Genomic DNA, 27,945 nt, shown 5'->3' on the forward strand with positions numbered 1-27,945 from the left:
ACCAGTTCTAGCCAATGGACTGTGAGTTGGCAGAGCCATGTGTCACTACTGGGCTGAAGCAATAAAAAGCCCATGTGCCTCCTCCATGTATCCTGTGCTGCTGCAGCAACCTTGGAAACCATGTGTTCCAGGCAGCACAGCTACAAGATGCAGGAGGGCTGTGGAACCAGCATTGGCATTTATATGAGTGCTCAGTAAGGCTTCATTATGTTACACCCCTGAGACTTTAGGATTTGTTGGTTGCAACAGCAGTATTAATTGCTCTGAATATCCTAGAGTGATAAGGGAAGTAGAGTACTTCCATAAAAAAACCTAAAATATTTGGCATTGGATTACCAGTCAGGAGGCAAGCAACAGGGACACTGATACTGGAGGCAGGGAAGACAGAGATCACGTTACACAGCATCTAAGCATTTGGTAAACCTACCACCTCAAACAAACTGGAAGGCAGATCACATGCTTACTGAAGCTGTCAATCATGGAGTGAGGTTAGAAGACAGAATGTTAGGAATGGGCATTGATTGTGTGAGAAAAGCCAACTGTATCTACATCCCAAACAATAAAAGTCTGAAGTTTAAAAGGCTTTGAGACACAAGGGCCCAATAAAATCTCTTCATTGGATAAAATGACTGCCCATCTATTTTTCTACATGGATTGGATGTAAGTGACAATCAGTTCAGACAAAGGTATATGAGGGAAAGAAAGCAAAGAAAAAAGCAGATTTGAGAACTATGTCTCAAAAAGAGCACTAGGTCAGGTTGCTAACTTTTAGAACGGACTAGAAGCAAACAGATCAAAAGCCTGGTAGGTTTCTGAGAGAAAGTATAATCAAATAAACCAAAGTATTATGACTGTTTGAGACTTGAAAAACAAAACTCTTGGGGTCCCGACCTTCCGTAAGCAAGAAGCAGGCTGAGAAACCTGTGCAGGCCCTAATGGGAGTATATTTCCCTTTCCCTCTTCATTTGAAGAAGAAAATAGACAAGGAAAAACTCTCAAAGGGTAGAGTCAGACACTGAGGGACATTTGGACATAGGAGTTCCTCTCAAAGCAGAGGCATGAGCTAATCAACAAATCCCATCCATTCCCCAAAGAAGGGACCTTTATGATGTCTTCCCAGAGTCACTATGTAATTTACTCTCCTTTCCAAGCCAGTGTGCTTTTGAACATAAAGGTGGTGCTATTCATAATTCCACCAGGGTAGCAGACATGAATCAGGACTGTCCTGTGCCAACATGTGTCATCTAGCCCAGTGGGACTTCAGAATTGCTACGGACTGGTGATTGCCATGATTCTCTCTTTTTTTCCAATGGGAATGTTTATTTCTATTGTGTTGCCCCTGTTCCACCACTACCTATTAGGAGCCAATGGCACTGATAAAACTAGTTTATTAGTTTGTGGGTCTCCAAACCAAGAGGAACCACATCTGGAACTGACTGAGTGGCTAATGCGCATTACCCAGAGGTCCTGGATTTCAGTTTCTGAATGGACTATGAGCTATGTCCCTTGGGGAGGGGTTAAGAGTGTGAGAAGAAAATCATAAAGGAGTATTTAGTGACGCAAGGGTAAATCGTATGAGAATGAGTTCTTGCAGTCTCCCTTATAGTTAGATCAGGGCCATGTGACTGGTTCTGACCAATGGTCTGTGAGCACGAGAATATCTGTTATTTCCAGGTTCAGGAAGTTAAGAACCTGCATGCCTCCACCATGTAGATCTTCTCTTGCCTTCACAACCTTGAATGTGTTCCTGATGGTACATTATAGGACAGGGGAGGGTTGCTTGTCTGTTATTAAACTTAACATGAGTGAGAAATGAACCTTTGCCATTTTAAGCCATTGAAATATTGCAGTTTGCTTCCTGTGGTGGCTGGTAGTGGTTTCCCAGATTAAAACCCTGCTCCTTGGAAAGAATAGAAGTTTATGGATCTTTTTTCCCACTCTGGGATTTGATCATGTGCTACAAATGTCTTGCTTCATTTTTTTTTAAAGGGCACTATTAGTAGGGGAAATGGAAAGAGAAAAGGGGAAGGGGAAAATCTACTCAAATTTTTAAAAAATTATTTTATGGCCAGGTGCGGTGGCTCATGCCTGTAATCCCAGCACTTTGGGAGGCCAAGATGGTTGGATCATGAGGTCAGGAGTTCAAGATCAGCCTAGTCAATATGGTGAAACCTTGTCTCTACTAAAAATACAAAAATTAGCCAGGTGTGGTGGCATGCACCTATAATCCCAGCTACTCAGGAGGCTGAGGCAGGAAAATAGCTTAAACCCGGGAGGCAGAGGTGGCAGTGAGCCAAGATTGCACCACTGCACCCCCAGCCTGGGCAACAGAGCAAGACTCCGTTTCAAAAAAAAAAATTTATTTTATTTCTGGGTTTTGATCCTTTTGTGTTATGCCTCAAATAAATGTATTAATGCTATAGCCACAGATTCATCTCTGCCAGCAATAATGATAATCTGAATACAACCTTGAAGGTTGCAGTAGTGTCAAAGTCCTCCCTGACAGACAGTCCCCTCTGGGATGGGGGCTGGAAGTAAGCATTCTGTGGGAAAGCATTCTAAGGCCACATCAATCCAAAAAAATAGAATGTGGAAAAAAGTCATTTATCTTAATTTTCCCAGATAATATCTTTGTAGGGGAAAAAATATTAATTGGAGTTGGGGAAATGATCTTCCTCATTGACTTTTTTCTAGGCAAATTAAATTGCCCAGAAAATTGATCAACTTTCCCCTTCAATGAATAGATTTTAAAACATTTTGAAAGTATAGAAAAAGCACAGATATTTCAATGCCTGAAATATTAAATCCAGCCAACTTGAACTAATCTATCACTTTTCTCTTCTGGGAAATGAATTTTCATTTTCGACAAGGATATCAGATAAGCTCTGTTAACACCAGTGCTGCCTTACTTCACGTGATCTCTGCAGCCGGGCACCTGCCTAGATTAGCAATTAGCAACTCCAGGCTGAAGAATGATCAAATCTTATATTTGAAAGAAAATAAACTATGAATTTGTGAGGTGGGACTCAACCAATATTTAGTGTTTGTTCTCATTTTCTTATGAGAAAAGAGGAGGGAAAGGCTTATTAAACGTTTAAACAAAGACTGAAAACTTAATGGATTTTCCAGCACCATGCTCAAATGAGACAGGAAGAAAGAGGCAGAGTTACATGGAAGCAATGCATGGGGCATGGTCTTGTAAACCATTATGTCAGCAGAGATCCACAGCCATGGGCACAACTTTGTAGAACAAACTGAAATCCCAGGGGTACATTTTGCAAACTGCCGACCACTTGGGGCCCTTCCTTTCTCCTTCTCCCTTTTGACTTTTGCTTACAGTGCTCCTCTGTCTCATCAGTTCCATCTCCACAGTCATCCACACCGTTGCACACCTCATGACCATAAATGCAGCGATTGTTGACACACCGGAAACGGTTTGGTGAATTACAGGGAATATTCACTGAAAGGAAAGATGGAAAAATGAAATTACAAGAGTAGAATCTAAGTGTCAATATCTAAAATACTCTGGTGCCAGCACCAAGCTTGCTTCATCCATGCACTCATTTACTCATCTGATTTATCAGTCTGCAGATACACCTTACATATCTAGTACACAGTAAGGCACTGTGCTAGGCACTAGATACTATGGGGAACAAGAAAGACACAGTCCTTGTCCTCATGGAACTTTCATTCTGATAGAGAAATTGAATTTTCAAATTAACCATTCAATTACAACTGTGAAACATCCACTAGGGTGATCTGGCATAATTTAGGGAGAGGAAGGCTTGGAAGAAACTTCCCATAGCTTCTGAGTCAGGGAGAAGCATGGCAGGTCTCTGGACCTCAATAAAGGCCTCTGTGGCTAGAGCATGGTGTGGAGCATAATGGGGGCTGCGAGGCTGGACAGGTTGGCAGTGCATGGGCTCTTATCCTGACAGCCAGGAGGCCATCTGTTTGATCATTCTGATGGCAGTTGTCCTAGAGTCTCTAGAGCATGAGTCTTTTATTGAAGCTTTAAATTGTGTTGGATTTTCCTTCCTGAATTCCCTCACCTCTTACATTTAAAATCGATAACTCACAATCAAACCCTGAATCATCTGTTGTCCAGAGTGAGACCTCTAGCTGCTGCCTGTACAGCTGTGAGGACCTCAAGGGTAGTCCCCGGGTCCCCTAATTGTTTGGTACAGGGAACATGGTTCTCTATGCATGCACCACAAATTCAGTGAGCTCAACATACATGTGGGCTTCTTTCACATGGAGGATTTGGGCTGCCTGATTTTCCTTCTGCCTCTCCATCACACATAGGGATCAAGAAGAGAGACTTGTAATGAAAAGATCAGATCTAAGGGCTGGTTCTTGGAAATATTTTTAATAGAACTACTGCAATAATTATTTTGTGGGAAAGGCAAGTACAATATTATAAAACAGTCTTGGAAATTTATTAATGTAGCTGTGTCCCTGACTCTTCAAAGTTTACTTTTACTAGCTATGGGAATTTTACCTTATGGAGAGAAGAGATTTCCTAAAGGCTTCTTTGAAAGTTAGACATGTCTAAGATATGTCTCAAGTTTCATGAAGTTAAAAGCAAAACAAGGCTAGTTCCTAATGAGTAAAGAAAAATGTTGGGATTCCACTGTGAAATATAATGAACACTAATTAATGTTTTCTGAGGAGGAACAAAATACTAAGACATACCATTTTCACTAGTCAAATCTCTGGGCTAAAAATGAATAGCGATGAAGCTGGGAAAGGAATTGGAAGATGCAATGTGAACTTCCAGGAGGAGTGCTTCTGCGGTCCTGTCTCCTAGGTTGAGGGCTTTTACTTATGCAAACTCCTAACACTTTTAGCTTGCATCAGAATCATTTGTATAGATTATTAGGTCCTTTATTTTCCCACAAAATTAAGACCATTTTCAGGAAAGAGTTTAAACAGCAAGGTCTTTGAGTTAATGCCTTTCTTTCCTCTACTTCTTCTGGTCTTGATTTTTTATTTCTGTTTGGATAGGATGCAGCCCCTGAATTTGCATTTCTAACATGTTCCCAAATGGCATTGACATTCCTAGTCCAGGGAAGACACTTTTGAGAATTATTACCCTAGAGTTTCTCCGGTGACTCACAGCATGTAGCAAAATGACTGAAACAAACTCTTTTCCTTCACTTTCTTAAAATCAGTAGTTCTCAAACAGAGGACTAAACTAAAAATCGAAGAAGCTTTTTAAAATAAATATATGGGCAGGCTTCATCCTTGGAGATTCTGCTTTATCCGGTCTAAGCCTAGGGTGAGACCAGGGCACGTGATTTTGAAATACCCTTTCTCCACTGCTTCTGACATGTACCTGAATTGAGACTCACAAACAAGCAGGGTTTGAAACATATATATATGCATCATTCAACAAGAGGGAATTAGATGGCCTTGAATCACAATGTTAAAAGAAAGTGACTGTAAAGATTAAGAAAGTCTTAGCATTTTCCAAAGGTGTTCCAGGAAGCTCTAGGGATTTGGAGAGGGTACTTCAGGGGCACCCAAAGTAGGATGCAGCAAGAGAGGTACAGCCTCCTCCCTGCCCTTTGTCAGACTCAGCCACAATAGACCTGCCTTTATTTATGCACACTGGGTTTTCAAGCAAGATTTCCTTTAAGGACATTGTTTTCTAAGGCCACAAAATGTTTAAAACAATGGAGTTTTTCCCAACTTTCTCAGGTTACAGAGAGAACTGAAGCTGGAAGACCAAGTGAAATAACACCAATGTTTATCCTATGTCCAGTCAACAACTGTACATCTGTCCTCCAGGCTCACATGCTGCATGTAAGAAACATTGAGATTTGACAGAAAACACCACTCTTGTTCACTCCGTTTCACTCCCTCTTACAGCACTGGTGAAGTTCTTCATCTGAACCATCGCCACAGTCATTATCGCCATCACATTTCCAATATTGTGGGATACAAACATGGTTTTTGCATTCGAACATAGTAGCCTGGCAGTATGCACCATCAGGAAAGCGTGTGGCTGCCATGGGAAAGAAAACATATTCAAATTATTGTACAATTGACTAGTTTGGGAAAGCTTCCTGCTGTTTCTCCTTTGGCTCTTGCCATTATAGCCTGCTCTTCTTTATTCATCAAGATGTATAGTAGCCTTGACCTGTCTGAAAGTCGGATGGGCTATGTCTTAGGGCAGCTGTCAGAGCCCAGTTTCCAACAGCATGAATCATCCTGTGGACAGCACTGAACTTAGTCTCTACAGGCAAGTGTCAGGACTGGTTTGATCCACGTACATTTACAAAGTCTCTTTGGCAACCACATCATCAACAGTAACCATCATGGATGGTTATCAGGGATGCTAGTTATTGCTGATGGATCAGCAATAATGATGGATCAACAGCTTGCATTATTCAAGTGATCCATAAAGACTCAACTTTGAGTAATCATATTGGCTTTCCAGTTTTAATCATTTCTATACCCCATTGTGTGATTAGAAAAATTTTAATGCTATAAATTCAATATGTTCTAATATCCAACCCAAGTTCTTTATACTACTGTTTTCATTGCTTAAATATTTGTTTTTAACCTGAAATGTTTTTCAGTCAATTAATGATTTGTATAGTAGCTGATAATATATAAATAAATTGTTAGCACAGATTACTTAATATATTCTCCATTTAAAATACCAAGGAAGTGCACTTGAATGGCCATTATCAGATATATGATTAAGGTGACTTAGAACTCAGGTGAACTGATCATTGTCAGTGCATGCTGAACAGACAATACCTATGGCCTTTTAATCTAAGAAGTGGTAGCTAACTGATGTCTAAACCATCACATCCATACTCTCGGGTAAGTAGTACTACATATGTGTCTAGGGACTTACGACAATCAGCTTCATCAGAGGCATCCAAACAGTCAGCGGTTCCGTCACATTTCAAATCACTGCGTACACAATGTCCACTTGTACACTGAAAATACTCAGGATGGCAGGTCCTCATCTCTGAAGACAAAAGATCATCATTCTGAGAAGGCCTTGTCATTTTCAGTCAGATATTAGGTACCTGGAGTACAGTGAGTACTCCATCACATTCCTATCCACACCCTGTGACTGACTCAAAGCAAACCCACAACTTGTGGTTAGCAGATTAATAAATTCTCAAAACTCACACTTTCCCCACTCAACATACAGAGATAGAAGTACCTTGCTCCCTTCTATTAAATAATCTCCAGCTCTTAAGCTTTTCCTCAGAAATCAGAATTCCCCAATTTTCAATGTTTTCTAATTTTCCTAAGACCCAACACCTAATCAGTAAAGAGCTATAAAAAGGGGTTTAGGATTCCTCTTTCAATGATCTGACCTCTACACAAGAGCATCACACTGGTACATGTATGTTCCTTAGGGTGACTTTCTGTGGAATAGTAGCAAGATCAATGTCTTTGTTTACAAGGCTAATGCAGATTAAACTCTGCTCCTAAGAAGTGTTGAGATTAAAATTAGATTTTTCTAAATTCCTTGCTATTTGTCTCTATTATGACTGATCTAGACTGCTATGAGTTAAGAATAAAGCATAGGAAATACAGAGCACAGAAGGTACTGTGTTATGCTATGGTTTATATATTACACATATGAAAAGTCATTTTCCTCTAAAAGCCTTATAAACACTAATTTGAAGTCCCTACACTGTCACGGTACAAAATTCTATGGTAAGCTTCTCCAGTGACAGTTACCACAGTCCCGTTCGTCTGAGTTGTCCCCACAGTCGTTGTAATGGTCACAGATCCATCGCGAGGGAATGCACTGCTGATTGACACATCGAAACTCGCTCTCCGTGCATTCCCGGGGGACTGGAAAGGAAAAGGAAAGACACCTGGCCATGAGTGTGCACAGGAATCACACACAGGAGACATCTTGTGAGCTGGTCAAAGTGTCCTGAGCGCCCAATGCCCTCTGGTGTCCCAAGCCCCAGAGGTGTGCTTGGGCAGGTCATTCACCCTCCAAAACTAGACCTTTCACCTTCATTTTGAGTCTAGAAAGAATGGCCTTTATTAAGATGTTTGTCCAAAGGTGACTTTTATCTCTCTTTCCTTCTTTCTTTTTTTTGGAAACAGGATCTTTTAGCATTGCTGGCTTTGAACTCCCGGACTAAAGTAATCCTCCCAGCTCAGGCTCCTGAGTGGCTGTGACTGCAGGTGTGTGCCACCATGCCCAGCTTGATTTTCTCTTAAGATTTTTTTTTTTAATTTCATGAAACTCTAGATAATCTCTTATAACATTCAATATGAACCTTTATTAATTTAAAAAAATGCCAGTTGGATTATCCTTTTGTGTAAGTTTTTGGCTGAAGGATATTTTGATGTGTAGTCAGCTTCCTAATTCTTTCTTCGAGTAAAGTTAGAATGTATTTCATTAGTCAATTAGAAATTGACACATATCATGAGTCAGTGACATATGCTCTGGGTAGGACTTCATTAAGTTTGTTTTCAGAACACAAAATCGAGTATGTTCTGACCATCTACTTTAATATGATTCAGCCTCTTGGCTTCCTTTCCTCAACCTCCCTATCCAATGCCTTGTAGTCAGTACCTTCAACTGGGAGAGAGAAACTAAAACTTTTCCTGTTATTTAACCATTAACCCTCCTCAAATAGTCAGCTATTCCAAGAAGGGTAATAATCCAAACACAAGTTCTCTCTCCTCTCCCATGAAGGCCATTTTGGGGAAAGAGCTTAAGAAGCAGTATCTCTGGGTTAGCACCTTTCTTCCCTCTACTTCCCTTTGTCCTGATTTTCTGTTTCTATTTATCTTATTATATTTTTCCTTTATCATAAGTCACCTCAAGTTCTTTTGGAAAAAAAAAGTTGGGTGTAAATAAATTCAGTACACAAAAGATATACTTCAGTAAATATCTTCCTCCAAAACCTTGATTTGAAGCATCTCAGAAGGAGATGCTTATGTCTTTAGTGGAAGAAAAAGTAAAAATGTACTGACCAGCAGGAAGAAAGAGATGTCATCCTACCCAATGAGAATCAATGACATAGACAGTTGAATTACGGAAAAAGAGCAAACCTCTCAGCTCTGGTGGCACATAAGGACCACAGGACTGTGAACACTCACCACAGTTTTCCTCATCTGAGTTATCACCACAGTCATTTTGCCCATCACATTGCCAACGAAGAGGGATGCAGTGATGATTTTTACAGCGGAAATCCCCTGCAGGACGGCATGTCCTCTCCTCTGCAAAGCATTGCAAAGACTTCATAAACCAAAATGCACAAAGTAGTACTAGCTTCTTTGTGACACACAGTCTGAGAATTGTGTTATCATATTCTTGAAGCTCCCAGAGAGAGGAATGCCAGCAATATTCATGGTCAACATTCCCTCTTTTAGCTACCCTGAACCCAACCTACTTCTTGAAACCAGGTCCATTCCCTTTGGTAGAAACTGTGCAAAAAAATGAAACGGTTTCTGGTTTGTAATTTGCAACAAAGGCCTGGTATGGGAGGCTAAAATGATGCCATAATAAATAGAATATTTCAATCATATTGTCTTCAGTTGATTGGACTCAGTGTTCTTAAAGCAATCCAGTATCTTCCTTACTTCTCTTCCAACTAAACCTAATACGCATACTCATAGACACTTTGGTTTCATGTTAGACTATATGACTAATCTTGACAAATTCCATTAATTTATCTGGCTTTCCCATGTTGCCAGAGGGACTACAGATGTCCAGTAGATAAGAGGGAAAATCAGAGAGACGTTCAGAATATGAAAATCCGCAAATAAGAAATATTCTAATTTGGCAATATCCTTTTTAGAGATAGATACCAAGTCTTTCCTCTAACCCCTTTCCACCAATTTCAACCAATTTATCAAATTAGACAAACAATTTAAACTTGTCAAGTGTAACTAAGGATTCTACATTTGGAAGAAATTATACAAGTTTCTAACATCTTAATAATGACTTCCTCAAGCATAGCATGATTTAAAATGCTATAAATTAAATTACCCCAGTAACCCTGCAAAATGCGATGAAAAACTTAACATGTTATTAGAAGAATCAACAATTTTTTTTTTTTTACAGAGGTAAGAAAAGATGACATGGGAAATCCACTCTCATCTCTCATCTAGTAAATGGTGCTTGACATGTGAAGTTTCTTGTCCCGCTCCACTCCCCTGCGACCCCTCCTACCACAGCCTTGCTCATCACTGTTGTCCCTGCAGTCGTCCACACCGTTGCACACGGCCCACTTTGGGATGCAGCGGTAATTTGTTTTGCAGCTGAATTCTGTGAAGTTGTCACAGAGATGGGCAGAGCTCACTGAAAAGGGAGGAGGCAGCAAAGTCAGAACTGGAGGAACAAGAAGGCACCCTTCCATTGTCACACTGAGGTCGTGGTACTGAGGAGTAACAACGACCATGTTACCAAGCAAACTGACTCTGGCCTTATGTGTCTGTTTTATGATCTGCTTACCATGAGCAGAAAAACAATCCTAACTTTTCTCACTATCTCAGCATCACTCATTTGTTTTATAGTATAACTTTGTGGGTGGGGTTGGGGAAGGGCAGGGTTTGAAGTAAAAAACCTGGGTTGAAGTGTTGAACCCCGTGCTGAAGTGTTAGATCTGACACTAAACAGTAATATGTGAACCTCAGTTTCCTCATCTGTAAAATACAAATGGTTAACACCCCATACCTCATAACGTTTCTCTGTGGCTCAAGTGAGAAAGCAGTAGATACACAAAATGTGTAAGTTCTTGATACCATATTCTGGTTAGTTAGACATCCTATGTATCAAAAGGAGGCATTAGCCACTTCAGAAACAGTGTCTGGTTCCACCTGCAAGCCATACAGCTATACTCTGCCTTACAGTGCCAGAGTTTGCAGGAGTGTCAAGGGAGAGCATCCCATCAGGCTGAAAAAGAAAGCTCCTCGTCCTCTCTTAGTCCACATGGAAGTTTCCTTGTGTCTCTCCACTCTGGTCATGCCTTGGCCCTCCCACAGGAACTTACTGCATTCTTCAATGGGCTCATCCGAGTGGTCTCCACAATCATTATCCACATCACATTTCCAGGCCTGTGGGATGCAGCGGCCGTTGGCACAACGGAACTGGCCCGGCCGGCAGGTCCGGCTGGCACAGTGGGAACTGTCTTCATCTGAGTTATCCTCACAGTCATTAAATGTGTCACACTGCCAGGATTCTGGGATGCAACGTTTGTTGGTACACTGCCACTCATTGGTGTCACAGCGGTGATTCTCTGAAAGCAGGGACATTTGGTTATCAGCTTGGAAGGCATCAAGAATGGAAGCTCCTAACAGACACCGATGAATCCTGAATCGCTCGATCATGATTTCTTTTTAGAGGACTTATTTCCTAATGTACTTATCAACCAGTACTAATACATGGGGCACTGCTTTTGACTATTACTGTCTCCCAAATTCTTAAATATCTTTTTATTGCATGCAGTGTAAGAACTGAACACCCTGACCCATTAAACATACCTTCCTCTGTCCCTATTATCCTACTGGAAAATAATCTTCAAACTTTGTGTTTGTTGCTGTTATTGATGTGTTGTTTTTAGTTTGGGGGGGATTTTATTTTTTTGCCTATTTAATTATTATTATTATTATTTTTCTTGAGACAGGGTCTGGCTTCATCACCCAGGATTGAATGCAGTGGCACAAACAGCTCACTGCAGCCTTGACCTCCCAGGATCAAGCTATTCTCTTACTGCAGCCTCCCAAGTAGCTGGGACTACAGGCACATGCCACCATGCCCAGCTAATCTTTTGTATTTTTGTAGCGATGGGTTTTTTCCATGTTGCCTAGGCTGGTCTTGAACTCCTGGGCTCAAGCAATCCACCTGCCTCAGTCTCCCAAAGTGTTGGGATTACAGGTATGAGTCATTGTGATCAACCTTTTTAAATTTTTTTGCCTTTTAAAATGGAAACATAAATAAATATTACAACTGAGAGTCCCTCTTAAAAATGGGGATGGAAACCCCTCATTTCCTCCTCAATGTTAGCTCTCAAAGGGGATTCAATGCCTCACACATGGCAAAGAGCCATCAATAGAGACAATTTACTATCTACATCAATCATTTGCCTTGTGAAGACCTTGAGACTTCTTTTAAAAACTTCATAAAAATAGAAAAAGGGTGGAGCCTGAATTTCCTTCTAGGACTTTTTAACTGGTTTTTATTTCATGATATTCAGGAAATATTCACAGAATCATGATTGTATACAATCAACATAGAAGTGGGAAAAAGAGGCATAAAGCAATTCAACACACCACAAAGAAGATGGTCTTCGTCAGACCCATCAGGGCAATTTTGGTGAGCGTTGCATAAAGACTGTGGGCTGGTGCAGTTGCCGTCATTGCACTGGAACTGCCCTAGTTGGCAGAAGCGCTGCGGGCAAAGGGTCGGTTCATCAGAGCCATCTGAGCAGTCTTTCTGTCCATCACATTTCCACCAGATAGGGATGCACCTGCACAGAGAACATACAGCACTTCTCTAGCAAAGCACCAGGAACAACACTAGTCTGGAGAGGAGAAGTCAACGCTGAATTCCAAGAAATGATATGCATGAGTTCTCCTGTGGCCGCAGAAGAGGATCAATTAAATCTCAGTTACAGTGGTATGTTTTCAGAGAAAACATAACTTGGTGAGATTGAACAGGTTTGTTAAGCTCCAAACACACACTGAGAATATGCTTTAAGTATGATGAATAAATTCCTTCCACAATAAACCATAAATAAAGAGTGGGTATTTGGAGCTGTGTTCTAGGAGCAGTGATTGGTTGAGATTGTCTGCCAGGGTGATATAAAAGGCATTCAAGTAGTGTTTGGGAAGTTTGAAGGCAATAAAAATTGTTGACGGTCTTTCTTAATCACACAGTCATCTACCTCTGCATCTTAGACGCTATAATCTGCATTAACACCTCTCTCCATGCCACTCTCTAACTCCGGTCCTCTAGTCATCAATGGCCTGTGGACATTGTTAAGGAAATAATCTGTGGCCATGTTTCATAGCAAACACAAACGATCAAAAATGACTTTGAATGTGTAACCCTAGAGCCCCTAGCATAGGCAGCTAAGGAGCTAGGCCAGCATAGGCTTGGAAAAGACAGTGAAATTCTATTACTTCTGAGGACTATTTTTCAGTACATACTTATATACACTCTGGCTCCAACACTCAGGACAATTAGAAATGAGAAATACATGGTTTGCTCCCTTTCTATGAAAGCTTGCATATATAGGCATAACAGTTTGGTGAACAAATTCCTTCTATTCGTGGAAAGGATTATCTGAAGTTGGAGTCTGAGAGTCTTGCTGTGTTCCACATGAACCAAATTAATTAACCAAAACCTTGTCTCATTATAAACTCCCATCTCTTGGAGTCTTGAAGGTCAATGTCTGTCCAAGGGCTAGAGAGGCACTGAGGGGAGGGGAAAGAGAGGCTTACTTTTCATTGTTAGCACACAGGAACTGGGTGCTGGAGCACATGGGTAGGCAGTAGGTGCTGCCACTCAGCTGAAGGGTGCGGAAGTCATCCGGACACTCACAGGTGAACCCTTTTCCTCCTGGTTTGATGAGGCAGAGATGAGAACAGCCACCATTGTTGGTACCACAGGGATTGCTTACTAGTGGAAAAGAAAGAAAAATATGTTCATTGGCTTAAAGACAGTATGAAGCACAGATAAGATGATTACACATCTTTATATTAAACTCGTCACCTCTTAGAGAGCAAGAAAAACAACCATCCTAGATTTATTATTTTCCCCAAAGTTCCTAAACAAAACAGATGATAGAGTTATATAAGCGACAACCCTTTGCTTTGAGAAAGTTCATTTATATGCCACCAGAAGTGAGTCATACCCACTGGTGTTTCTGACTAGAAAAGATGTGTTTCTCTAAGTCCTGGGACAGCAGGCAGTAAACTTAGCCTATACTCATGTGCCCAGACATAGGTTAAAGTTTTAATTTCCAACAGATGCTATACTCATTCCCTCATTCTAAGTATATAGGTACCAGAGGTTTGGCCAAAACTAATGTGGATGAATAAACCGAGTAGCATCTTTACTAATTTTCTGGGTCACCACTTGGAGGTGAATATTTATTTGAACTTCTTTTTTTGTTCGTTTGTTTGAGACGAGTCTCACACAGTCACCCAGGCTGGAGTGCAATGGCGTGATCTCGGCTCACCGCAACCTCCACCTCCCGGGTTCATGTGATTCTCCTGCCTCAGCCTCCTGAATATTTACTTAAACTTCTAATAAAATGATAGGAATATTAACTTCCAGAAGAAATACTGAATTTCTTTATTTTGCTAATTCTCATTTTTCCTTAATTCAAAGTTTATCATGTTTTAACAAGACATCACAACAAAGCAGACCCAAAAAAACCCAAAATATAATCCAGACCTTTATTACATTATCTCTAAATCATAAAGTTGCTTTAATTGCATAAAAAATAAGTTCACAGTCAAATAAAAACAAGTTCTCTTATTTATGAAACACTTAAATGCACTGCTCTTGACATTATCTTCTAGAAGATAAGAATAATATCTGTTTTATACATAATACGATATCATACACATTTATTTAGTATTTAGTATTCAAGGCTGAAATGCCATATTTTTCATTTCTTTAAAATACTCCAGTCCTCCCATAGAAATAGATAAAGTAAATATGGCAATACAGTAACTGTTGAATCTTATCAAAAACAAAGAAAAAAATATGATCTTAAAGAATTGAGCAAGTTTTAAGGAAAAGGAGAGTTCTAGGTAGTCTTTCCTAAGGGAAGAGGCATAAACTCTAAAAATATCTACCTACTCTCAACTTTCAGCATATGCTTTGAAGGAAACACTAACAAGTAACAACAAACTCTTTGTAAATCATAAAGTTCATGTTTAAAGACAATAACAACATGCACATAACCCAGGGCAACCACGCCAAACCCCTCAACCACTTACTCACCAATGGGCTGCCTATATGGATGGTACACATGGATGTCAAATGGTCTGTGTGTTGTGTTCACCAATGTCTGTCTTTTTGATCCATCATATTTGTTTCCCTTTTCCACTGTCCTTGTATTCCAATCTGTCCAATAAATAGTGTCTTCAAAAATGGTAATAGCAAAGGGGTGAGGCAGTGTTCCATCATACACTGTGTGTCGATGGCGGCCCTCCAAATCAGAGTACCTGCAGCAGTAAGCAAAGACAGTCACGTGATGAAGGAAATCCCTCTCCTCTAATGTCTTGCAGGATAAATGAATTCACAAATCAGCTAATAAAATTCTACCTCCTAGAGATAGCGTAAGTTCAAATCCTCAAAACTCCTCATCTTTAATTAAAACAAAAACTAAACTTAAAGGATTTCTTCAAATTGAAAAGCAATGCTCAACAAAATAGGAATAGTGTCAGGACTTCAAACAAATGCTAATTCCTAACCACAGCTGCTTTCCTGCAGATGAAGCTGGTATAGCTGTTGTAGGTTTATGATCTCTTACGTTGATGTTTCTAATTAAGCATCCTTTTGATATCCTGGGGTGAACACCATTTGTGTTTCTTCCAACACCATTGGATGAAATCAGAAGATAGCAATATAGTACCTTCTCATTAACATTCAGGATGAGAAGCTATTCCAGGAGATAGTTGGGTTCTCAGAATAACCTAAGGGGAATACAACTTACAGGCCTGCAGGGTTAACTTTGCAAACAACAGCAGGACATTTATTATTAATCATGCCATGACACTATTAGCGAATATTTTTCCAGATGAATAAACCTCCAGAGAAGGTTCTCAGATTTCAATATGTTACAGAGGATCCTCAGCCAAATTTCCAAGTCCTCTCAGTTTCAAGGGCTCATTCATTACTATAGGTCTATATCAAAAATCATTTCTAAAATAGTGACAATTTAGTATTTTTAAAATTCAGAACAGATCCTAAAATTCAAACAGGAGATAGAACAAGCCAGCAACCAAGAAACCAATAATGTTAGCCATGCAATGTTAAAAATATTTCCAAAAATATCATAATTTATGGTAACTTATAGAAGCCACAAGAAAACTTGAAGACACGCTTGGTCTCTGTTGATAAGGATGTAGGTGAATGACCAGAAATTAGTCACCATCTGTTTTATTTATTTATTTTGAGACAGTCTCACTCTGACGCCCAAGCTGGGTGTGGAGTAAGACTGGAGTGCAGCGGCGCAATGTCAGCTCACTGCAACCTCCTCCTCCTCCTAAGTTCAAGTGATCCTCCCACCTCAGCCTTCTGAGTAGCTGGGACTTCAGGCAGGTGCCACCACATCCAGCTAATTTTTGTAATTTTTGTAGAGACAGAGTTTCGTCATGTGGCCCAAGCTGCTCTTGAACTCCGGAGTTCATGCAATCTGCCCGTCTCAGCCTCCCAAAGTGCTGGGATTTAAGCGTGAGCCACTGCACCTAGCCACCATCTATTTTATAAAAAAAAGTCATAGGCCAGAAAGTGGTCTTGACACCTCTCCTTTCAGTTCCTGTGTAATCTCTGTAGAGAGATCTCAGACACCTCTATGAGTATTTTTTGTCAAGGGTAGAACTACAGGCAAAGCTCCAGTGATGTGTTGGTGCATCCCAAGATGTACAAGGAATCAACTGGATGCTCTATAAAAATATATTGTTTTATGTGTCTATGAAATATATTTCTGAACACAGTCATTGCTACCTCTCCAGGTAACCAATTTAACATGGCTCATGAATATTAAAGTTTCCTTCATTCCCAGATCACAGTGCCTCATACTATGATTTGACTTTTAGGCTGAAATCTACTGCCTAAATTTTAGAATCCATCTACATAAAAAATCTATATTAGATCTTATCAAAAAGTGAACAGAATATTGTGCAACTAGAAAATTTTTTTTCACTTCTAATGCTCCTGAAAACAGTGTCTAAATGTATGCTGAGTGAAACCTACTAAGCTTTCAAGATCCAGAATAATCTATAAGACCCAAAGAACAACAAAATTCAGTGAGAAAGTTGTTGAAGCTTCTATGGGACAGAGTTTCACTCTATTGCCAAGGCTGGAGTGTAGTGGCACAACGTCGGCTCACTGCAACCTCTGCCTCCTGGGTTCAAGTAATTCTCCTGCCTCAACCTCCCGAGTAGCTGAGATTACAGTGCCCACCACCATGCCCAGCTAATTTTTGTATTTTTAGTAGAGACAGGGTTTCACCATCTTGGCCAGGCATGTCTTGAACTTCTGACCTTGTGATCTACCTACCTTGGCCTACCAAAGTGCTGGGATTACAGGCGTGAGCCACCACACCCGGCCTCTTTGAACATCTTGATGCTTCTACTGATTCAATATAGGATTATAGGGGAAGCTACTCAGATCTTTGATGTGCCTTTCAAGAGAGGATACACACACTGTGGGAAGGGCTAAGGGTATCACCATCAGTATATCACATCACAATGGTATAAGTAAACTAGAAGTAATACTTTACTGCTTCTGATTAAAGTTAGTCTCTACTCTTAAGAGTGAGTTAGTATCTACTATGGTAAATTCTGCAATGAAAATGCTAATGGCTATCTTAGTGTAGCAAATGAACCAGTTCAACAAGAGAACATTCTGGGATGGATTAATTATGCCTGTCATGAGCACAGGAAGAAAGAGCACTAATGTGCCAGGTATTCCTTCTTTTTCAGTGGCATGTCCCAAGGGCGTATGGTGTTAGAGAACATCAAACTTTTCTACACTGACTTTGGCAGCAAAGTAAATATAACAGAAGAACATAATTTCTATTAAAAAACAAAACAGCAACTTTGAAATAGCTCTACTGAATGAATGGCATTTCCATGCTTTTGAATGCAACAGGATGTACCTGGATCATTATTCATAAATGCTTATGCAGAAGACATTACTATGGTCCGACTAGGCCCTAACTAGCAAAATTCAAAATAAACATTATATTGGTTGATTAATAATGTGTATCATCTTTTTTACAATGAATACTTTTTATTGAACAGTATATTTAACAAATCTTAAAAAAATCATCCTATTACCAGAAAGATGTAAATGCCTTATCATATTGGATTAATGTTAACAGACTCTACTGCTACCTAAAACACTGCACTGTACTTAACCATAAATATGCCAAAGTATTTTAGGGAAAGTTTTTCAAATCCTTTTATTCTTTCCATTTTCTCAAATACTAAAATTTATTAATCATATATTTCATAGGGGAGAGCAAAGTAAAGAGATTAAAAAACTAAGATGAGTTGCACACTGAGCTGACTACCATGGGGAGAGATTATTAGCCCCATTTTCTAGATGAAAAAAAACAGATAGAAGTAAAAACACCAGGTCATAAACCCTGATCCATATGACTTCAAAGTTCACTCTCTTTCTACTACACCATACCATAGAGGTTTAGTTAGAAGTATAACTTCCTCTGAGTGACTTCCAACAGACAGGCCAATTAGATGATAGAGGGAACTAATAGACTGAATCACAAGCTCTGATGTTCAAAATAAACAGTTACACAATTATTTTATGCTTTTCTATGTACGTACTCGATATAACCCAGGTGGGCATCTGCCCAGTAGAGTAGATCATTGGTGTAATCAATGGTGATGCCATTAGGCCACTCTAACTTGGTGGAGATAATCACAGACTTGTTGGTTCCATCCATGCCTACTCTCCCAATGTATGCACGGTGACCCCAGTCTGCCCAATAGATGTACCTGTCAGGGCAAACACAAAGGGTCAGTCCCTGATGTCAAAAGAAGTCAGTAGCCAAAATATACACCTTTTTTCCATTTAGAGAAATGGAGTCTAGATTCTCTAGGGCCCCTCAGAAAGGAAAGAGAGCTAACAGCAAATGATCTTTAAAAGAAAAAGGAAGGGGACAAAGTAGAGAAAGTGCTCACAAACAAACATAACTCACTGGATTTCAGTGGCTTTGACATGGAGAGTCCAGTAAAGAAATTGGTTTTTCAAAACCGCAATTTTGTTTGCAAGCAGCCAAAATACACAACTTGAAAAGTACAAAAGTGTGTCAGGTCAAAGAAAATGGAACAGCTGATGACGATGTGAAGAAGCCATGCTTCTACTCATTACACTAAGTGATTTACCCAGTAGGAAAAGCAGAAGACAGACCCCAGGAAGACACTGGCCTTGAGACAGCTACATGAACAGCCTTTTTGGTAACAGAGGTGGACTAGGGAGGTGAAAGAAAAGCCCAGGATTGCAGGGAGACAATTACCCATATTGAGGGTGAAGGACAATTCCTCTGGGATTATCAAAGCAGAAGGTGTTGTTGGCATCCACACAGTGCTGGGCCAGCATGCGGCGGTGTTCACCATTTAGGTCAGAGACAAAGAGGCTATCCAGGTGGGCATCCAACCAGTAGAGCTTTCTAAAATGGAGAGCCAGGAGTTAACCAATACAGTTACTTTGTGAAATGGTACATATTTAGCCACACAGTTTCCTATCCAAGCTACCTGAGCATCACAGACCGTTGTTAGAAGGCACCTTTCTTCATGCAAATGAGGGCAGGGGAAAACGGGAAGTTGGTCTTTCTGAAGGGAGGCAACAGAGGGTACAAGACTGTGTGCAATAATTCCCACTTTAAGGTGGTGTCATGTAGGAAATACTGGGGCCACACCTCACATCAGGGGTCTGGTTTTACTTTCCTCATGCAGCATAAGGCACCCTCTCCAGGCAATGCAAAGGCTTAGTGGAACAGGGAAGCAGCAGTGAGTATCATGAATTACAGTTTAAACAGTAGAGTCAAGGAAACAGACTTGTCTAAGTGTGTCACTGAAACTGCACAGAGAAACTCTGATTTGTGACATCCTTAAGATAAAGATTATGACATCTGTAGGATAAAGAGACATCCCTGCCTCTGTCAGACAAGCTGTCAAAATGAGTTTCTTAACCTGTGACACGTTTTACTTAATCAAACCTAAGAAGCTTTAGAAATGTATTAGGATCTGTTAGAAACTGCTACCCCAAGGATATTTCAGTTATAAATATATTTTTATTCAATAAAATTTATTTTTTCTATAAGGTTCTTAACCCAAGGTCTTTACCCAGAATCAGGGAAGCCAGCTTTGGGGATCTGTGTGCTTTCTAAAACGAATGTGAAATTTTAAGAGTATAAATGCCTAATTGCTGTTATCCAGCAAGGGGCTCATGGCTTTCACCAGAGTCTTAAACTATCCATAACCTTCCAAAGGGTAAAATACCCCTATAATGAGAAGGTCACTTAGGATTTGATAATCAATTCCAACTGGAATAAGAATGATTTCCCTTCCAAAAGACTTGAATGCCTCTTTGCAATAAGTGACCCCTTATCCATTCATACTGGATATCTGAACAGTTTAACTTAGGTCAGTAGCATCGTTTCAGGCTTAAGCAAGAAGGAATGAGTATGCATATTGTACAAGTCTTGCCAGTTAATTCACTTGGGTAAATGGGTAATCCTGATGAATGAGATGGCTACAATCTTGGATTCCATCATTGTAAACACTAAGAATAGTAACAGTAATAGTAGCTAATTGTTGAACACTTGCTATATGCCAGGCCTTAGATCAGGGATTTTTTAAAACATTATATTATTTCAGATCACAATAGGCTTAGAAGGAGTTGCTATTACTATTCTTGTCATATTATTATTCCTGTTGCTATTACCATTCAAGTGCTGGCACACTGGCTACCCCATAGGGCACTCTACTCTGTTCAGCTTACTGCTTTCCCATTAATTTCTCTTTATTCCACAATCAAAAGACATCCTGTAAACAGATTCTTTTCAAGAGAACATGGAGAAGACATTCCATCTCCACTACTGGAAAAATTAAGATGACTGAGAGCCAGCAGTGTCTTCCAATGTGCATAATGGTTTAAAAAGTTATGTCAGGGCCAGGCACAGTGGCTCACGCCTATAATCCCAGCACTTTGGGAGGCCGAGGCGGGTGGATCACGAGGTCAAGAGATCGACACCACCCTGGTCAACAAGGTGAAACCCCGTCTCTACTAAAAATACAAAAAGCTGAGGCAGAAGAATTGCTTGAACCCAGGAGGCGGAGGTTGCGGTGAGCCGAGATCACGCCATTGCACTCCAGCCTGGGTAACAAGAGCGAAACTCCATCTCAAAAAAAAAAAAAAAAGTTATATCAAATGTAAGGGCTTTGGAAACCAAACACATAATTGTTGGCAGCAGAAATCTTTATTAATATTGGAGAAAAAACTGTTTCTAATTTCAGTGTAGCTAATATCTTAGAAGTGCCCCCTACCAATGTAAATGTAACTGGGCTCCATTCTCCCTTCATGTTTTTAGGAATGTTGAGCCTGGCTGTGCACCTTCCTGGACTTTCAAGAAAAGTTCACCCTACCCTCGCCCAGACTTTCTTGCCCATGTTTGTCATATGTAGTTAATTCTCTTCTGATCAAGAACACACCTAGATAGAGAGGAAAGTAGCTGAAATCCAAAAGAAATGTCATTCTACCAGTTTCTGAGAGAGAGGGTTGAATGACAGTATCTTACAGTTCAAATATTATTTTGTCTGCACTGGAACAAAGGATAGTGGCAAGAACAGTACCATGTTCAGTTCTGTTCCTGGAAATCATTAATCACTGTACTTTGTGACATGTAGGATATGTAAAACAGGAACTGATTTATAAAATAGGAATGCTTAGTCAATGTTTTATTCATTATTCAGCAAGCACTCAGCACCTATGTCAGGCCAGCTACTGGTCAGAGAGAACTAGGAAGCAAACTCTCCTCATGTGTTGTAGGATCTTTACCCTTAAGGTGGTCAGATAAGAGGATATGGGGAAGACTCCTCTGGAGGTCTGGGCTGACTGCAACAAGAATCTTCACAGCATAAATGGCTGCAGCTTGATGTCTACTGACCACCCGGCCAATTCGTTTATGCTGCCAAGAATCTGATAGATTTGATAGTCAACCGAGATGTTAAGAAGTGTGGTTGATCTGGTAGTTTAGTTAAAGAATCACTGGCCTGCCCTAAAGACTGTCAGCGTCCAGAAGGGAAGTCTCAAAGCAAAAGTCTCATGTTAGCCATTCTCTAGTTTTCATGACCAGCCCATGTGGGGAAGGACTAGTATTGGCTGGTTTTTTTGTTTCATTTTATTTTGTTTTGTTGAGACAAGGTCTCATTCTGTCACTCAAGCTAGAGTGCCATAGCATGATCTCGGTCCTATAACCTCCATCTCCTGGGCTCAAGGGATCTTCCTACCTCAGCCTCATGAGTAGCTGGTACCACAGGTGTGCACCACCACACCTGGCTAATTTTTTTATTTTTCACAGAGACAGGGTTTTGCCATGTTGCCCAGGGTGGTCTTGAACTTCTGGGTTCAAGCGATCCTCTCACCTCAGCCTCCCAAAGTTCTGGGATTACAGGCATGAGCCACTGCTCCCAACCAATGACTAGTATTGTAAGCAAGTCTATGCACTCCAGAAGAGCAGGGACCATGTTTGCCTCATTCCCTCAAAATTCCTACTGCTTGTCATCACACTGGGCATGTGGGAGGGACTCAGGAAGTAATGACTGATCACACCAATGAATGCATGAATCGTCCCTCATATCATCTCCAGTTAAGTGAATGGCCAGCAACAGTGAACTCTCTTCCCTTGCAATTCCTCTTTCCATAAAAAAGATACCATAAATTCTTAAAATAATTAGATATTCCCTTCTGTATCTCTCATTCGAGTATCAGATACAAAGCAGAAAATAAACCTGCAGAAGCATTAAATGTATCTGCATATTAATCCAAGTTGAAAAGATTAATTTCCTATCAAGATGAAAACCTGGTTAGAATTTTTTTTAATTTTTAACTTTTAAAAAGCTCATCAATGTTTTCTTACCTGGAAACCCAGTCTACAGCCAGACCTTCTGCAGCTGGTAGTCTGTGGCTTATGATTGTCTCCTTGTTTGTCTTATTCAGAAACATCCTCTCAATGACTTGCCTCTGTGTATCAATCCAGTATAATCTCTTTTCTACTCGGTCAAAATCTAATGCCACAACATTGCCCAGTCCTTCCAAGATGAGGGAGTAAAAATAGCCATCTACAGTTAGATTTCTCAAATAGTAACGGTTACTAAAAATGAGATAGGGTTCGATGTTACTGTTCTGCCGGCAGGTCTTTCCATCTGGTTCTCGGAGGTAGCCTGGGGCACACTTACAGATGTAGGAGCCTATTACATTCTCACACTTCTGGCTACAGACAAAGGGCATCTCTGCGCATTCATCAATATCAACACAAGTCCGCTTGTCCAACATGAGCTTGTAACCAGGACGACAGGAACAATAGAAACTGGTTAAGGTGTCTGTGCAGTTGTGATCACAGCCACTGATTGAAGGGTTCTGACATTCATTAATGCCTGTAGGTAAAAGGCAGTTCTTAGAGATTCTACAATATCAACAACCACTCACTATAATGGTTCAAAGTCAACATTTCTACTAAACAATGCCAGTTCTTAATGAATCATGCTAAAATAAGACAGACAACAGAGACTTCCAAAGACTGGATTATTGAAAAGTCACTGTTTTCAACTTCCTCACCAACTTACTCCATCAGTGGTTTAAACAAACTAATACAGGAGAAAAGAGAAAGAAGAGAAGAAAAAAGCCTGGCCAGTGTGCTTGTAAAACAGAGCTCAGGAAAAATTTTCTAAGGGCTTGGATTTGTAGTATCTTCCAGTGTGACTGTTCACACCATGGTCGACCTCAGGCTTCCAGTGTGACATCACTGAACATGGAACCATGAAGAGATGCATACATTTGCCTCTCACAAGATAGCACGAGCTCAACACTAGATGCAACACAACACTACACGTCCCTCTGGCTGGTCCTGTAACACATGGTCAACCTCACTCAAAAATGATCTACGTAGGGAGGAGAGCATGTTCTTATTAGCTCTCTACTCATCGAGGAGCAATAGATTAAAACTTCATGTACTGCAAAATCCCTGATCCAAATATCAGGCCAAGTTCTGCTGCTAGTTTACTGTGCACCCCCAAACAATTCATTTCCCAGATAATAAGCTACAGTCTTATTATCTGCAAAGAGAAGAGGGTACTCAAGATCACTGGGCCTCCTTCTAGTTGTAAGAGTGGATGTTTCATAAGTTTGGAAGAGACCTAATGAGATCACTTCCTCTTCAAACTAAAAATGTTAATTTGAATTATGTACTATTGAGAATTTCATTCTTATAGTTCAGGTAGAGCCAAATTAATTACAATGTAATGGGAATCTATATGAATTAAAACTAAATATAAGAAAGTTTCATATGATTTTTGTGTAAATGTATAACATGTTTTTCTTAATTTATTAAATGGTTCTTGAAACTTATAGTTTTTCTTATAATAGAGCAAAAGCCAGTTCTTAGATTATTTTTAATATTTTTAAATTTCTTTTATTCTTGAACTTTTAAGTTCAGGGGTACATGAGCAGGATGTGCAAGTTTGTTATAATAGGTAAACACATGCCATGGTGGTTTGCCGCATAGATTTATTATTATTATGCATAGATATTCTCTTCTCTACATTTCCACACCAGTTTCTGTCTAGAATTTAATTTTGATGTTATTTCAGATAAATCTTATCTTTCATATAAGGACAAAAACTACCTTATATACTTCTGGGTCCATTAGGCAAAAATGAGTACTGACAATGAACCAGTAGAATAAAGAAAACAAAATAAATGAAATTATATAATCTCTCCCTCAAAGTATTTACATTGTTATTACAGAGACAATACCAACATACATGAAACAATGGTTACAAAGATTAAACACCACAAACAGGATGAATTGCCAATATTACCGAGTTCAAGACAGTGCTAAGCAAATAATACTATGTTATAGATTCTTGACTGCTTTACTTGTGGTTGGGTGACAGAGATATTAAACTCTCCTATTCAATTACCTGAGAATGAAAATGAAGAACAGGCCAAGGACCCCTAGCAGAGGTTTGCTTCAGGCAAAAAGTCATTACAAGGTTCCCTTCATTCTTGAGTACCTTATTTGGCCATGACATTAAATGACGGCCTGATTATTTGTTCATCTTCTGTTCTCTCTAATGACTGTCTAAGTAAAGAATTGGTCCAAAATAATGTGTGTTCCCATCTTATATACCAAGAAATCTTGGTAACCTTTTGCTATATCAGGAATAGTGACTTTATGGTAACTTTGTAGTTAGAGGACAGGTTGGAAAGTCTAAGCTGCAAAGGGTTGAGAATCCATATTCTGTCTCTCCGGTTTCCTTTTCCCAAATCCTCTGCCATACTCACCACAGCCTTTCTCATCGCTGTTGTCCAAACAGTCGTCTAGGTGGTTGCAGAGTTTCACCATCTCGATGCAGCGCCCATTGTCACACTTGAACTCGTGAGGTGGACACGTGGGTTGCAGGGTGTGGCACAGGTGCGTGAGCTCATCAGATCCATCACCACAGTCATTGTCCTTATCACAGACGAAGCTTTTACTAATGCAGCGCCCATTCTGACAGGTAAACTGATTCTCTTGGCAGGTCGGGTATGAGCAGCCCCTCTCATCGCTGTAGTCACCGCAGTCGTTGTACCGGTCACACCTGTATCACAAGATCCAGTACCACTTTTAGGGAGGTTGACAACAAACCTTAACTACTACTCACTTGGGGCTTTGCTCCTTCTCTATCTACCTGAGTGCCAGGTCAACCATTTCAATAAGATCACCAGTGTCCTTGGTCCCCTTTCCTCCAAAGTTGTGAGGAAGTTTCCACACAACTTCCTCAGGGGCTGGCTGCTACCATTAGAAACATGGATCTATAGCTATTAAAAATAATTGCATTCATTTTTTCCTTAGTTGGCAAACTCAACTAAATCCAACTTTTGTAATTTTGGTATACATCAGATCTATGAGTCAGCTTATGAACACTGGCACTATGTTCAACAGATAATGAGACAGCTGGTGGGCACTGGCAATGTACTAGGTAATCACATGATGGAAGTGCCCATACCCAAGTGGAAACTTGTAGGGTGAGTGCTATATATCACAAATGATAAGATTATTGGGTATGTCCTCGAATAACACATATCTTCCCACTGGAGTAACATTTACATTGTCAGTCTGTTTCTTCCTTCTTTCATTACACTCCTGCCATCTATCATGAGATGTGAGTTTCCATGGTGATGTGAATGAGGGCAAGCTAGTAGGTTAGCATGGCATACTGGCAAAGGAAGAAGGCATGCTATAGTAGTAGAAGCTATCTCGGGACCTAACATACACAGGCATCATTATGACAACATAGTTTCCTGAAGCTCTGTGAGCCAAACTGGCCTTTCTTCTCCATGTTACCCCAACAGCCTATAAAAGTTATGACTAAAGTGGATCTCGCATAAGCATAAAGGAATCTTTGATAAGAATGAACAAAGCTAATGGTTTTGAACAATTTAGCACAGAAAGCACAGGAGCTGCACATACAGCATTACAAGATATGAAGGCACCAATGGTGAAAGCAGATCTATAACCAGATCTGTTAACCAGCACAGCCATCCACAAACCCAGGGCCTTGTCAACATGATTTACAGCAAAATGTTTGCATGTAATTGTGAAGAAAGTTGTTGTCAAGGCAGACAGCTCCATTGGGTCTCCTGGGAGCTATTTAGCTCATTTCCAAATGGTTTGAAACACCAGTGCTTTCCTTTCTCTAATTTAGATCCAATGCAAGAGGAAAAACAAGTCACCAAGTGAATCACCAAGCTTTCAAACACTATTGCAAGTCAGTATTCCAGCTCACCACCAAGCTGTCACCACTTAGTTTTATCATCCATGATTTTCAGCAGCATCAGTAATAAGCCAAGAAAAAAAAAGTCAACAGGAAAAATCATCTCCTGTCCCACTGTACCAAATGGGGGAGCACACTGTCTGCCAAGCAAGCTGGGAGATGCACACTAACAGCACACCTAGTGAAGCCCACTCCAGACACATAGATTTTTGACTTATTTAAAAGCTGATAGCTCAGGTTTTCAAACAAACAGCATTTTTTTTTTCTCTTCTATCATAGCCCTTTTCAAGGAAATTCAGAAAGCACAAGAGAGAGAGAGAGAGAGACAGAGAGAGAAAAAGGGAAGGAAAGGGAAGGAAAGAACAAGGGAGAAATGAAGACAGGGAGGGAGGAAACATGACTGTGCTGTGAGATCATAGTGATGGTAAAGGAAGAACCCAGAAAGCTCAGAATGGGAGGAATCAAAGAGATAACTTGGAGTCTGATCAAAATTAACACCTGCTACAGTTCTTGTGCCTAGAGTCTAAGCCTAGGTATTCAAAATATATTTACATCTAAGACTAATGCTATTAGCTATTTATGAAATTCAGAAAACACAATAGAACTCTTGAGCAGTAGGGAGAAAATATAGACAAAGAATTATCCACTTTAGCTGGAAAAAATAAAAATCTACACATTACATCCATATTACTTAAACCCAAAGCATCTTCTACTGCAGCTTCACTACAAAAGAACACAGCTCCATCTCTTGAATGTCTTTGGATTATCAGTGCACAAACTGCCACCTCTCAACAATGTCCACTCATCAGAGGATGAATCACTGACACAGTACATTTTCTTGATAGCATTTATCTCCTTTTATGTCACTGCTGAGTCCCTGCTTCTTCACCTCCTCTTTCCTCAGGATCACCGCAATAAACACACAATCATGTATCACACGGGACTCCAGTGGTACCTTAGTGCCTGTTGATTAGCTGCCTGCCCCTCCAGTCAATGGCCCCTGTGACTCTGCTGCTCTGATCTTGTGCCTACTTAGTATATCTTTCCCATTGTCTTCCTTCGCACGCTAGGAGCTAGCCATTCCTGTTCTTTCAGTGTGCCTGTATCCCTCAACAGTCCTTGACACAAGCAATATCTCTTCGTGGCTCCAGTTCCATGTGCCCAAATGCCTAAGACATACTTTCACCTCAGGAA

General features: G+C 40.2%; 1 protein-coding gene across 1 annotated transcript in view; it reads right to left on the reverse strand.

Annotated features, from left to right (window-relative positions):
• The window catches only part of LRP2 (LDL receptor related protein 2), a 224,482-nt gene that overhangs the window by 37,200 nt on the left and 159,337 nt on the right, over window positions 1-27,945 (reverse strand). Inside the window, exons 49-62 of the mRNA XM_064373346.1 lie at window positions 25,280-25,575; window positions 22,854-23,370; window positions 19,230-19,382; window positions 18,538-18,708; window positions 14,963-15,186; window positions 13,450-13,627; window positions 12,277-12,473; window positions 10,998-11,243; window positions 10,178-10,306; window positions 9,103-9,222; window positions 7,717-7,833; window positions 6,872-6,988; window positions 5,873-6,010; window positions 3,338-3,460 (exon numbers count right to left, since the gene is read on the reverse strand). Coding sequence (XP_064229416.1) covers window positions 3,338-3,460; window positions 5,873-6,010; window positions 6,872-6,988; window positions 7,717-7,833; window positions 9,103-9,222; window positions 10,178-10,306; window positions 10,998-11,243; window positions 12,277-12,473; window positions 13,450-13,627; window positions 14,963-15,186; window positions 18,538-18,708; window positions 19,230-19,382; window positions 22,854-23,370; window positions 25,280-25,575 — 2,726 coding nt within the window. The remainder of the gene's footprint in view (window positions 1-3,337; window positions 3,461-5,872; window positions 6,011-6,871; window positions 6,989-7,716; window positions 7,834-9,102; window positions 9,223-10,177; window positions 10,307-10,997; window positions 11,244-12,276; window positions 12,474-13,449; window positions 13,628-14,962; window positions 15,187-18,537; window positions 18,709-19,229; window positions 19,383-22,853; window positions 23,371-25,279; window positions 25,576-27,945) is intronic.

This window comes from Aotus nancymaae, unplaced genomic scaffold (genome assembly GCF_030222135.1).
Source record: "Aotus nancymaae isolate 86718 unplaced genomic scaffold, 86718_ANA_hifiasm-v0.15.2.pri h1tg000008l, whole genome shotgun sequence".
Classification (NCBI taxonomy): domain Eukaryota; kingdom Metazoa; phylum Chordata; class Mammalia; order Primates; family Aotidae; genus Aotus; species Aotus nancymaae.